Source organism: Oryctolagus cuniculus, chromosome 3 (genome assembly GCF_051225735.1).
Source record: "Oryctolagus cuniculus isolate XC-2025 breed Fujian yellow rabbit chromosome 3, ASM5122573v1, whole genome shotgun sequence".
Lineage (NCBI taxonomy): Eukaryota > Metazoa > Chordata > Mammalia > Lagomorpha > Leporidae > Oryctolagus > Oryctolagus cuniculus.
In genome coordinates, this window is record NC_142869.1 from 108,488,547 (window position 1) to 108,502,588 (window position 14,042).

Below are 14,042 nucleotides of genomic sequence, written 5' to 3' on the forward strand. Positions count from 1 at the left end.
AAAAAGAAAATTCTGAACTGCTTCTGTTTTAAAGTCTTTTAAAAATGTTTATTTTCATCTATTTGAAATGCAGAAAGGAGGGGAGAGATAGAGATAGAGAGAGAGAGAGAGCAATATAGACTGGTTCACTTCCCAAATGCTCACAACAGCCAAGGCTGGGTTTGGTCAAAGCTAAGAGCCAGGAACTCCATTGAGGTCTTCCACAAGGGTGACAGGGCCCAAATTCCCAAGTCAGCTGCTACCTTTCAGGATGCATTAGCAGGAAACTAGATCAGAAGCACAGTAACTGGGACTTAAACGTGCACTCCAACATGAGGTCTGGGCACCCCAAGCAGCAGCTTAACCTGCTGTACCACACGTCCACCCCTTTTTCAAAGTCTTCATTGTCTTTTTCAAAGATTTATTTACTTCCTTAAAAGGCAGAGTGACAGGGACAGAGAGAGAGAGAGTGTGTGTGTGTGTTATCTTCTATCTACTTATTCACCTGGCTGCAACACCTAGGCGTGGAACTTGATCTGGATTTTCCACATGGATGGCAGGGACCATCTACCATGGTAGTTGGGCCATCTTCTGCTGCCTTCCCAGGTGTATTAGCAGGGAACTGGGTCAGAAGAGGAGCAGCCAGTCGTCAAACCAGCGCTCTAATATGGGATGCCAGCTCCGCAAGCGGAGTCCCTAGAGTCTTCATTTTCAGGATCACCTTCAAACTAATCCTTTTGTTTGTGGTGTTTATGTGTCTTCAGTTTATTTCAGGGCAGAGATTTTTACCAGGCCCCTGCTGTTGGCACACATCTTTTTTTTTTTTCTGTATAAAATGTACAAATTATGTTTGGGTATCCTTTCTCTTTATTTTGCTGATTGCTATTGATTTCTTTCTTTCTCCTTTTGTTGACATTCTTTGTTTCAAACTGTTCATAGTGCCAAGACTGCACGGAGGTTACAAGCTTGAGCATCAGACCTCAGAGTCTAGCTCTGAATCCTGACTATCACTAGATAGCTGTGTGGTGTTACAAACAAAGATAATCATTCCTACCTTTAGAGCTGTCATGAGGATTAAGTTAGTCAGTATCTGTAAGATGTTTAGAACAGAGACTGGCATCAATAAATGTAAATGCTAATCACCGCTATGGATTCTGTAGGTTGGTGTACCACACTTTGCTGTTTTCCTACTTTTCCTCAAGGACCAACTGACAAACGAATGGAACAGCTGAGAACCAGCTATTTATTCAACACTCCCAAATGAGGGCTGCTACTTCCCTAAAGTTTAGCATAAAAATTTTGTTGAATCACTTGATTATATGATATGGCAGAATATATATTATGAGATCACATAGAGTATTCTAGTTTAACAGTATTAACAAAACCATATATACAAAAAAAGAAAAATTCAAATGGTCCATAAGCATCTGACACTCTCCAACTTTTCCATTAATCAAAGTATGTGCATTCAAGTAACAATAAGGTGGCCAGTCCCATATATATTCATAAAAACAAAGAGTGATGAGGCGGGACAAGATGTTCTCCCTGATCTGTGAGAACTAATAGAGTACCTAAAAGGAAATCTGTAGAAGCAAAATTGACACTTTGAAAAGCAATGACTTGAACAGCTCTTGTCTTGATAGTCTAGGAACATTTTTTTTCTTTTCTCTTTTTCATACTATTTGTTGAACTCTTTATTTAACATAGAGTTAATCATATGTCTATAAAGCCAATTGAAAATAGATCTCAGTAAAAAATAAGAGTGGGAATAGGAGAGGGAGGAGGAAGTTTATAACTGTAAAGCGTTATAGTTATGCACACATTCCTATAGATTTACATCTAAGGGTACAGTTTAAAAGCTTGCCATGGCACCCCAAATTCTATTAAGCTGGGTGGTAAAAATGCCATCTTGAGTGTTAAAGTGATCATATAGATAGGATTAAGTGTTAAAAGGTTCATATAAATAAAAAAAAGGTTCATATAAATAAGATCAAGGGTCTGGTAATAATAGAATTAAAAAGGAGCGAATGTTCCACTGTGGGAAGAAGTCTACACAGTAGCCTCATAGAATGACAATCCCTCTAAACAGCACTCTGACCTCAGAATCAGCTCTTAAGGCATTCTGGTCAAGAGCATTTCAGGCATGGAAAGCCAAGATACTGTGGCAATAAAAAAGTCCTACATGAAGGATCTCTGTGAGTGAGACCCCAGTGAAAAGAAGTGGCCATCAAAGAAGGAGGTACTTTTCTCTAAAGGGAGAAAAGTAATTTGTAACAAATAAGTTACTATGATTGAATACCAAAATATTCTAATGGCACTACAAGTGGAAGCTTTTACTTTTATTGTTTCCTATGATAATTAAAGTCAACCTATGATTATTAACATCTGTCCCTGGATTTTCCACATGGATGGCAGGGACCAAGTAGTTGGGCCATCTTCTGCTGCTTTCCCAGGTGTATTAGCAGGGAACTGGGTCAGAAGAGGAGTAGCCAGTTGTCAAACCAGCACTCCATTAATTGTTGGGAATTAATGAACAAAAGATCAGAGATATTTTGTGAGTTGCCATTTGTCTGAACTGTCAGATAAAAGGTATCTAAATTTAGGGCAAAGCCTTTTTATTCCACAGTTGCGGCCGGCGCCGCGGCTCAATAGGCTAATCCTCCACCTAGTGGCGTCGGCACACGAGGTTCTAGTCCCGGTTGGGGCGCTGGATTCTGTTCCAGTTGCCCCTCTTCCAGGCCAGCTCTCTGTTGTGGCCCAGGAGTGCAGTGGAGGATGGCCCAAGTCCTTGGGCCCTGCACCTGCATGGGAGACCAGGAGAAGCACCTGGCTCCTGGCTTCGGATCAGCGCGATGTGCCAGCCGCAGCACGCCAGCCGCGGCAGCCATTGGAGGGTGAACCAACAGCAAAGGAAGACCTTTCTCTCTGTCTCTCTCTCTCACTGTCCACTCTGCCTGTCAAAAAATAAAAAAATTTTAAAAATTAAAAAAATACATTCCACAGTTGCCTCAAAGAAGTGGCTCCCCCAGATCCTGGAAGCCAGGGAGCCAATTGTCCCCTCCAGACTGTGATGGGATGCTTTAACTACCACTTGCAGCTGTCATGGTTCCAGAAATTTTAATGCACAAAATCACCAGCAACAACTTCTAATGAAAGGACCCTTGAACAACAAAGAATCCTACTAAGAAAACCTTGCTTCTTTAGAGAGTTTGGAGAACTTCTTAGAAATCAAGTTGGCTTTCAACCTGGTTTGTCAGCATAAGGAGTGTTTTCTAGAGGGTAAAAAAGCAGTTTGAGAAGTTTGCGCTATGATTAGATCAGGAAGCCGTGCTAGGAAAAGCTTTAATCGGCTTTGCAGCCTCCGTTCTGTCTGGAGTTCTATCTGCAGCTCCCACAAGGGCATGGCTTTCCATCCCCACCACTGGTAAACGATGCCCAGGGCAGGCAGTGAGGAAAAGATCCTATTCGCTGTGACTGTGGCCGAAGGATTCTTTCCAGTTTCCCACTCTGATGGAATTTGCGGCAGCTTAGCAGCCTGGATTCTGAAATGATAAAGTATAAAATAAGGAATTTCTGTGTGTTTATGTGATTTCAGCTTTGATCTTCCCTTATGATTATGCAATTAATCACATCCACGGCTGTCTGAGCAGGGCGCTCCAGGGGCAGATACTCACCCATTATTTTAGTCCTAAATACTTGATCCCATTTAAAAGGAATCCACGGTGCAAAACTTCAGCCATGAAAAAAATCAACACTCTGCCCACAAATTAGTGCGTTGAAGAACTGAGCTTTTATGATTTTGCAGGGCTCTGACCTAGATGAGAACCGCAGTCATTCCACGTTTGTTAGTGAAGAAGGAGACCCTGGTGGTGAGCTACAAGGCTGGCAGCCCAGAACAGAAGGTATCTGGCTTTTGTCCTTGATGTGTGCACACAGATAACATTGATTATTTGAGTTTCCCCCCTAATTTCGGCATGCTCAGAGCAGAACTTTGAAAACACAAATGGCTATCAATACCACTCATCATCCTAGCCACTGGTCTGGATCAGCCAATCTGGGCAACCCACATCCTTCATGCATCCTTTATCCTGCCCTACCAGCAGCCCTCTTCCAGCTGGTCCCTTGAAACCACCCCCAGTCCCTTTGCTTTGGCGGATATCATCCTTTCCCAGTTTCTTTCCCCGCAGAATCTCCATCAGCTCCAAGGCTGTGTGCCCTTCCAGAAGCACACAGTTCCTGAGCTGTTGAGGGGAAAGTAGGGGAGTGAACCAGGCCTGAAAGCTGCACGTCTCAGTTGTTTATTTTTCCAGGACTTGTCTGAAATTTTCCACAGCACCCATTGCAAATACATGGGCACTTCCAAAATGTTCATGGGGGAAAATGCAATTATAAATACGTTTGGGGGAAATGTTTTGCCTAGCAGTTTAAGATGCCTGTCAGGATGCTTCATCCCACACTGGAGCTGCCTGAGTAAGGACACTCACCTCCAGCTTCTAATTCTAGCTTCCTGCCAATAGTGTGCACCTGGGAGGCAGCAGGTGCTAGTTCCAGAGCTGGATCCCTGTCACCTACAAGGAGACCTGGACTGAGTGCCTAGCTCCCAGCTTCAGCCCAGCCCAGCCTAGACTTGGATGTTGCAGATATTTGGGGAGTGGGCCAGTGGATGGGAGCTCTATCTGTCGAGAGAGAGAGAGAGAGAGAGAGAGAGAGAGAGAAAGGCAGGCAGGCAGGCAGGAAGATAGCCAAAAAGTTTATTTGGGTGCAAAAAGTTTTTGCAATCCATGCATACAAGGAGTCTTCAGAAAGATCATAAAAAATGAGTATGATGAGAAAACAATGCATGGATTTCAAAAAATTTTTTGCACATAAAGGAACTAATATTTTCATTCCATTCTCCGTGCACTTTTTAAAAATCTCTTCGTAGGTCACCCTTGTGCTTAGCAGACCACCAGACAGTAGATTTTCGCTTCGGAAAATAGCAGCCGCCGCTCTTGCATTTGCCCACCGCCCATCCTTACTGTCCAACGTCCGCAGTTTCTCCCTGGCAATTCTCTGGCCTCCATTTCTCACCCTCCGGGGAAGCTGCCCTGGTAAATGCCGGTGCTTCTCAGGCCTCGCGCCTCCCAGGAGGCTGCCATTTCCTCCTCGCCCCCACTCAGAATGTCTTCGCAGACTGCGGGCAGAGAATGACCGAGGAAGAGTTCAAGGGCACTCCACGAAGGCTGGAAAAACTGATTAAAATCAGCCGCCGCGGCCCCTGCTGACCCGTCCTTGTGGTCTGTCTGCCTTTCCTAGACTTCAAGGCCATGTTCTCAGAAGCCTGAGGAAGTCCCAGGCGTCTTCCAGGGAGATGCAGACGCCTTGGCAGTGCGTTGCTGGTCGTTCTTTTCAAGTTGATTTGCAATAGTGTTGGTTTCCGTATGGGAACCCTAACCCCTCTGTGGCATCTCCACTAAGCTCTTGCGGGCCCAGGCTTTCGCGGCTTGTATTTCAAGTAGGAAAGAAACAATTATCTTTCTGATGAAAGTTCTTTCACACTTGATAGAGACTTCAGCTGAGCTGATCACTCTTTTCTGTCACATAGTATGTACGTTGCCGTCATCTTAAATATCCATTTAGATCTCATCTCTTTAGATCCTGTTTACATGTTATTTTAAATATATCCCAAGTTGTTAACTCACTAAGTCCCAAATTTTCAATTCGGAGAGTATTTCAATAACTTTGGCATTGATTTCCAAGTTTCAATAGAGGTCTATTCATTACTCAATTTAAGTGTTGATAGGTGTCCTATATATAGGACAATGGGACATACTAATGTGTGAAGTTTCACACTTTATGGAGGCCTTTTGCATATACCGTGTGACATTTTATTCTGTTGTCAATACACATATTCAGTCAATGCTTGTCATTTGTTCCATTAAAAAGGGAACATCACTAGTTAAAATATGTATGAAATCTGTAATGTTTAGATCTCTCCTATAGACCTTAACATTCTGTATAGAGATCTTAAGTATTCGTGCTGCCTGCATGTACTGTATCGTGGGCTTTTGCAGATCATAATGTGTAAAATACAATTTATGGATTCCCCCCCAAAAAAATCTCTATCTTTTCCTTAGTACAAAAATCTGCCATTTTGCAAAATTTATTCCAGAACATGAGCCCTAAACCTTGTAGCCTAGAAATAGAGCCTGTCAACCTGCTCTCCTCGTGAGCAAATGAACGGCTTTTTCCTAAAATGACTGTGCTTAACATTCTTAATTTAATCTGAATTTTGTTCTAAAGATTGATTTATTTGACAGCCAGAGTGACGGCGTGGGGCTAAGAAAGAAGGGGAGAGGGAGAAATTTTTTTGACACCATGCATGTCCATCAGGATTCTGAGTTGCAAATAAAAAAATTTACTCTGTTAGCGTTAAAAAAGGAGGTTTTTTTTTAAAGATATTAGAAAGTTCATGAATTATTGAAAAGGCCAGAAATGGAAACTGTCTTTTCATCCACCGGGCAGCCATGACAAAATAGCGTAGAGTGGGCCGCGCAGGCTGCAAAGGTTTGTTTTCCGGGCATTCTGGAGGCTGGCAGTCCAGGATCCAGGTCCTGCCAGGGAGCAGCTCTGGTGAGCGGCTCTCTTCCTGGCGTGATATGGCTGCGCTGCCCTCACATGGCCGTTCCTCCTTGTGTGAGCAGAGAGAGGGAGCGGGCAACGTCTGCTGTCTCTTCTCACAGGGTCACACTAGTCCTAGGGATCAGGGCCCCTCTCTTAACGCTCTCAAGTAACCTTAAATTCTTCCTGAAAGACCTGTCTCCAAGTACAGCTGCATTGCATGAGGCCTGAGTGTCTATATGTGAATGGGGGTGGGGCACATAAACATTCAGTTCTTACCAGGATTCCAGGTTAGATCTTCAGGAGCAAATCCCATAATTATACCTCAAACTGGCAGCCACTTAGAGCTGGGAATTCAACTCAGACCCATGGGCGGCCGAAACCCAATTACTTTAGGGCCCCCACCGCTGCCTCCCAAGGTTTACATCAGCAGGGAGCTGGAGTCAGGAGTCAGAGGCCAGAATGAAGCCAGGTACTCTGATGTGGGGTCAGGTGTCCTACTGTAGTTCTAGCCATGTGGGTTCTTATCCTGTGACCGTGAAGAATGAGGGGCACCAGCGAAGACGGGTGAGTAAAACAGCAAAGGAAAGCTCCCATAGCAGGAGGGGGTTCCTGAGCAGGAACACCTCTGAGCGGAAGCTGTCTAGGGGCTTTTATTCTTTGGGCTAGGAGGAAGTTAATACCAGGTCTTATGAACACGTTGTTTCGTCCCTCATAACCTTCTCATTGCTGGAGCTGGAAGGGTCCAGCTGTAACCGCATCTCTATCTTGTTTTTGAGCAGTGAGGCATTTTGTTCAAAGCATGTCCCTTTGTATGTCGGCTTGAGTTTCCATCTCTTGGGCCTTTTGGATCCCTGACATCTACCTGAGGCTCCTGTCTCCTATCTCTACCACTATTTGATGTCTGAACCACCAGACCAAATGCCCATTCTCATATAGTTTGTTTTTTTTAAAAGTCTATATTGAGATTCACAATTTAGGGAATTATCAAAACATGGGAAGGATGTCAAGCTATTTTGAACCTTGATGCCCACAAGCCAATCATAAAAGCACATCACTTTGGGGCGGGCGCTGTGGCGCAGTGGGTTAATATTCCATCTGCAGTGCCAGCATCCCATATGAGCACCAGTTCTAGACCCGGCTGCTCCTCTTCTGATCCAGCTTGCTGCTGTGGCCTGGGAAAGCAGTAGAAATGGCCCAATCCTTGGGCCCCTGCACCCACGTGGGAGACCTGGAGGAAGTTCCTGGCTCCTGGCTTTGGATCAGCACAGCTCTGGCCGTTGTGACCATTTGGAGAGTGAACCAATGGAAGGAAGACCTTTCTCTCTGTATCTCCCTCTCACTGTCTGTAACTCTACCTCTCAAATAAATAAGTAAAAAAAAATCTTAAAAAATAAAAAAAAAAAAACCAAGGAGAATACACAGGAAAGTAAGATATTTCTGGAGGAAATAATTTTTCTTCATTGAATGAGTTCAACTGGACCAGATTTTAAGTTTCCACTTGCATAATGGCTTCAACACTAACAACAAATTAATGATCCCTCACCGACCTTTTTAGAATGTCATTTTCACCTCTTTGGTGAAGAAAATATGTTTTGTCTGGAGTGAAATATTGCTTTTTTAATTTCGCTCTAAGGTAGCATTTTTGATGGGGTTAATTTACACCTCGTTATGTGAAAAAATGCACTCAAGATAAAGCAGGTGAGTGTTTTATTTTTACTTGTGATAATTCATGTTCTTTCTTGGCCCATTGGGTAAGTTCAGAGGTGTAATTCACAACACCTTAGCCACGCAAACTATTCAAGAGACAGAATCAAGAAAAAAGTCTATGTTTCTAGTTGATTTCAGAGTCAGTATATTCTATACATTTTTTTGTTTTCTATTTGAGACTAACACTGGGATGGCAGCTATTTTTTTTTTTTTTAGACAGGCAGAGTTAGACAGTGAGAGAGAGAGTGCGCACAAAAGGTCTTCCTTCCATTGGTTCACCCCCAAAATGACCCCCACGGTCGGTGCACTGCGCCGATCCAAAGCCAGGAGCCAGGCGCTTCCTCCTGGTCTCCCATGTGAGTGCAGGGCCCAATCACTTGGGCCACCCTCCACTGCCTTCCTGGGCCACAGCAGAGAGCTGGACTGGAAGAGGAGCAACCGGGACAGAATCCGGTGCCCAACCAGGACTAGAACCTGGGGTGACTGTGCCGCAGGCGGAGGATTAGCCTAGTGAGTTGTGGCGCCAGCTGGATGGCAGCTATTCTAACAATTTCTAAAAAGACATATTTCTTCTACTCGCCTAGTCTATCTTTGTTTCTTGCTTTGGAAAAAGAAATCAATTAACAGACTTTTGATGGATTACATGTGCTTGAAAACATTCTTGGTTTATTCATTCTCCATAATTATAGAAATATAGTAATTCTTAGATATGTGCTTATGTGAGTGCATTCTACTCAGTTTTCTAACTTCCATAGCAAAGGACAAAAATACCCCCCCAAAAATTCATGGGAAATGGAATTAAAAAGATGTTTATTTTGGTGCAAAAGGATTTTTGAAATGCATGTATGTGAGGGTTCTTCAACAACTTCATGGAGAATGCATTTAGAAAAAACTCTGTGTTGCTTTTTGAACTTTTAAAAATATTTATTTATTTAAAAAGCATAACAACAGAGAAAGAGAGAGAAAAGAAGGAAATTTTCTATCCACTGAGGTCTTACATCCACTGGTTCACTCCCCAAGTGGCCAGGCCAAAGCCAGGAGCTAGGAACTCCATCTGGGTCTCCCATGTGGATGGCAGAGGCCAAAGCACTTGAGCCATCATCATCTGCCTTCCCAGTTGCATTAGCAAGGAGCTGAATCAGAAATGGAGCAGCTGGGACTGACACTGGTGCTCCATGTAGTGGTTTTAACCTCTGCTCTGCAACGCTGGTCCTGATTTTGCAAAAAAAAAAAAATTTACCTTTTTAAAATTAATTTATTTTAAAGACAGTTACAGAAAGAGAGGGAGAGACAGAGAGAGAAGGATCTCCCATCTGCTGCTTCACTCTCCAAATGGCCACAACAGCTGGTACTGGGCCAGGCTGAAGCCAAGAGCCAAGAATTCCATTCAGGTCTCCCACATGGGTGGCAAGGGCTCAAGTACTTGGGCCATCACCTGCTGATTTCCCAAGCACATTAGAAGAGAGCTGGATTGGCAACGAAGCAGATGGGACTTGAACCGGTGCTCATATGGGATGTCGGTGTCGTAGGAAGTAGCTTAATCTGTGCTATGATGCCGGCCCCTAAATTTATTTTTTAGTTTCATTTTTCCACGGGTGTTTGGAAGTGCCTCAGCCTGAGTGCATCTAGCCTTTGTACCAGTACATGCATTTCACTGACAGTCTAGATACCAGAACTGTAGGCTGTGTTTTTCTCATGCTAACAGGGCAATTGAGTTTCTACAGTCAAGGCTGACTACAAAAACGTCCTGAAGGACATCTATTCTCTTTGCCAGTTGGGTAATGACCTTGAACATATTACCCAAACTCACGGTTATCAGTTTCTTTGTCTCTGAAATAAACAGCTTAGAGTAGATGCTCTCAGTTCCTTCCGACACTATAATTCCCAGCCTCTCATTTCAGTCTACCATGGTGACAGGAGCTTTGAAAAGTTAAACGACACGGACCAGTCCAAGGAAACATCATTTTTAACAGAAGTTCCTTGCTATTGTGTAATATTAGAAAGCATGCAATCAAGTTGTCCTGACAAATATGAAGGAACCTGAGCTGGATATATTTCCATTGTACCACAAATTGTACTGTTGGATGACAGTCAGTAAATTCTGTAATCATTCGCTGGATTTTAAACAAATGTTTTTTTTCAATGCACTGACCTCAAGTGGTACAGGTACAAAAGTTGAACAATTAAAAAGCTTTCACTATGCTGATTTCCATGTATTTAGCAGAGTAGCCAAAGTCCTTTCAAAAGAATAAAAATGGGTTAATTGAGCTAATGATAATGACAATAGTAACTCTCCCAAGGTCAGCCAGGAAGTGGCAGAGGAGGTTGTAGACCAGATCTTTCTTTCTTTCTTTTTTTTTCTTTTCTTTAAAGAGTTATTTATTTATTTGAAAGTCAGAGTTACAGAGAGGCCAAGAGAGAGAGACAGAGAGAGAGAGAGAGAAGTTCTTCCACTCACTGGTTCACTCCCCAGATGGCTGCACAGCCGGAGCTGTGCCTATCCGAAGCTAGGAATCAGAAGCTTCTTCCTGCTCTCCCACGCGAGTGCAGGGGCCCAAGGACTTGGGCCATCTTCTACTGCCTTCCCAAGCCATAGCAGAGAGCTGGATCAGAAGTAGAGCAGCCAGTTCTTGAACTGGCATCCATATAGGATGCCAGCACTGCAGGCGGTGGCTTTACCCATTACGCTACATCATTGGGTGCTGGCCTGGACCAGATCTTTCTGGTTTCTGTCCTACCCTTATCCTCCTCCCAGACAAAGCTACCTCAGAAAGTTCATGGAAAATGAAATTAAAGGATACATTTATTTTGGTGCAAAAATGTTTTTAAATCCACGCATCTTTTTTTCCTAATACAAGTTGTTTGTGTGTGTGTGTGTGTGTGTGTGCGTGTGGTCTCTCCTAGGACCACAGTTGCATGTTATTTATATGTTCAGCACAAAGCATATATGTAATAAAAGTTTGTTGAACAGAAAAAAAATAAATGAGTGAATAAACCTTAAAGTACAGGCAACTTTAGAGTGACTCATGGCTGATTTTTGCATAAATTTGCTTTACACATTAAATTATAAGCAACATCAATTCCACAGGCAGGAACTTGCTGTCTTACTGGTTCTAGAGGAAATTATTTATTGTACTTAGACAAGAGATGAGCAAACTTGTAAATATAAGCAGGTTCTTTTAGGGCTACAATAATTACCCCATTTACTTGTCTCACCGGCTCTGAGAGGCAGGTGTTGTGAGTCACTTTACACACTTTCTCCCCACCCACAGCATAGCACTCTGCATTATAGAATTTTATTTTATATTTTTGATCTTCAAACAAGCATTTATTTGGGACCTATCACAATTCTGGGCGGGAAAGACACAAAGATGGTTAAACTAAGTCCCCAGTTAATGTCTGTTCTGTAATCATTAAGAAGAAATTAGCTGAATAGAAACAAATTTCTTCTGCTAATTGCTGGAATTCATCACTATCTTCCTTCTTCTACTACTGTCATGCATTTCAACAGGTGTTGAGATTTTTGTGACTTTTCCAAGAGAGGTCATTCATCCCCAAGAAAGGAGCCAAGATTTCGAAGAAAACAAGTGAGTGGTATTCTTTCAACTATTAGGAAGGGCTTTAAGCCTGCAGGGATGATACTTGTATGGTAACCTACAATTTTAGTAATTCACTCCAAACATTCTAAAATAAGGGTCACAATAGATATTGTGTATCAGAGGCAAGATACTAAATATTTCATCATTACACTGCGGATCATGTGGCCTCTGTCACAATGATGCAGCTCTACAAGTGTAGCTCGAAGACGGCCATAGACAATAGGTAAACAATATTGGATCTCAGTTGGTAGTGATCCAACTAAAACTACAAAAACAGGCTGGAGGCCAGATTTGGCCAATGAGCTTAGTTTTCAGAGCTTACTCTAGAGCAATGCTACCCAAAGTGTGGGTCCTTGGTCCTGTTGTCTCCATGGCAAGGTTAGTACAGAACATGAAGGGAACCATTTAGAAGGTTGTATGGGGGGGAACAGGCATTTGGCACAACAGTAAAGACATCACTTGAGATGCCTACATCCTGTACTTGTGGGTTCAAGGCCCAGCTCCACTCCCAAGTCCAGCTTCCTGCTAGTGTGCACCCTGGAAGGCTCAAATAGTTAGGTCCCTGCCTCTCCTGTGGAAGACACAGGTTGAGTTCTTGGCTCCTAACGTTGGCCTGACCCAGGCCCAGCTATTTAGGGAGTGAACCAGCAAATGGGAGCTCTTTCTGTCCCTGTTTCACAAACAAAATAAATAAATTTAAAATGTGTATAGCAATTTGACAGTATAGTTTTATGTTCATTGGCCAGACAATGAAAAATTGGGGCTTATATTCCACATGTATGTTTTCTCTAATTTTTGTAGTGATCTGCTTTTACCATAATACACAAAAATATAGGTCCACACGGATTGGAAAATTTTAAAACTGGTCCTTCATCAAAGGTAGTTTGAGTGGCACTGGGTTAACCAAGGACTTTGGAGAGAAAATGGGGTAGCCTTTGATCTCTCTGCTCTAGGAAATGGGGACCAGGAAGTGGGCCGAAATTGAATCCAGGCCAGAGATGCTACTGGGCACCGAGAGCAGAGGAGACCGGGATACATCGGAGAGTGCAGGGGGTGTGTTCTCCGAGGACACAGCCGTTCCGCTTGGCAATGCCATGTGGAAATAGTTCTCTGACTTTCTAATGATGGCGGGCTGCAGTGGGCCCCAGAGAGCCAACGAGTGTCAGCCAAACCGCATCTGCCCTTCTAGTCGGGCCGCCTCAGCGTGCCCACAGCAAACACGCGCGCGTTCTTTTCTCTTCCAAGGGAAGTGGACAGCACAGACCCGAGGACAGGCACGCTGGCCATGCCACATCTGCTTCTGAAGGAAGAGCAAGGCTCCCATGAGCTCAGCCGTGCGAACTTGGGCTTCCTATTGCCAAGACCTTGTTCAGAACCAAATATCTCCACGTCCGTCATCCCAGAAGAGGCCCCTCATCTTCTGAAAGGGCAGCAGAGAAAATCTGAAGGTGAGCTGGGCGGTTAATTCCACGGCAGTTTCTTTATTCTTTGGGTCAGCAAGTGTTCATTTACTGTGCCAGGCCCTGGTGGGAATGCTGGAGACTCAGCCCTGGACAAGACAACAGTGACCCCAGGCCTGGTGGGATGTACATTCCTGGGGGTGGGGACCACAGGCACTACACCAGTAACCCAGTAACACACAGTGATGAATGCCATGGAGAAGAATAAAGGGGGGTGGGGGTGGGTTCGAGGCGGTGTCTTAGTCCACTTGGCCTACTGTAACAAAAGACCGCAGTCAGAGGCGCTTCAAAACAACAGAAGTTTGTTTCTCACAGTTCCAGAGGCTGTGAAGTTCAACATCAAAGCAGAAGCACATTTTGCATCAGAGAAGGCCCATTTCCAGGTGCATAGGTGCTTGCTTCTCACTGGGTCCTCCCACAGTGGAGCATGGAGTCCCTTGGGCCTATTTCATAAGGGCACTCAACCCACTCAGGAAGGCTCCTCTCTGCTGACCTCATCATCTTCTCAAGGCTCACTTCTCAATACCAACACCTTGGGAATTCTAATTTTAAGAGAAGAATTTGGGGGCAACACAGACATCCAGACCTGAGCAGGTTGTTTGAGATTTTACGCAGGTTGAGTGAGGGCAGGTGTTTGGCCTAGTAGTTTAGATGCTGGCTGGGATGTCTGTGTCCCATGGCACAGGGCCTGGAT

At 43.9% G+C, this 14,042-nt stretch overlaps 1 protein-coding gene across 2 annotated transcripts in view; it reads left to right on the top strand.

Moving 5' to 3' along the window:
- MAP3K19 (mitogen-activated protein kinase kinase kinase 19) overlaps nt 1-14,042 on the top strand; it is a 69,246-nt gene that overhangs the window by 23,942 nt on the left and 31,262 nt on the right. For both annotated transcript variants that reach the window (XM_051849600.3, XM_089329285.1), the window contains exons 7-9: nt 3,785-3,881; nt 11,801-11,876; nt 13,134-13,336. In XM_051849600.3, the coding sequence (XP_051705560.3) occupies nt 3,785-3,881; nt 11,801-11,876; nt 13,134-13,336 (376 nt within the window). The remainder of the gene's footprint in view (nt 1-3,784; nt 3,882-11,800; nt 11,877-13,133; nt 13,337-14,042) is intronic.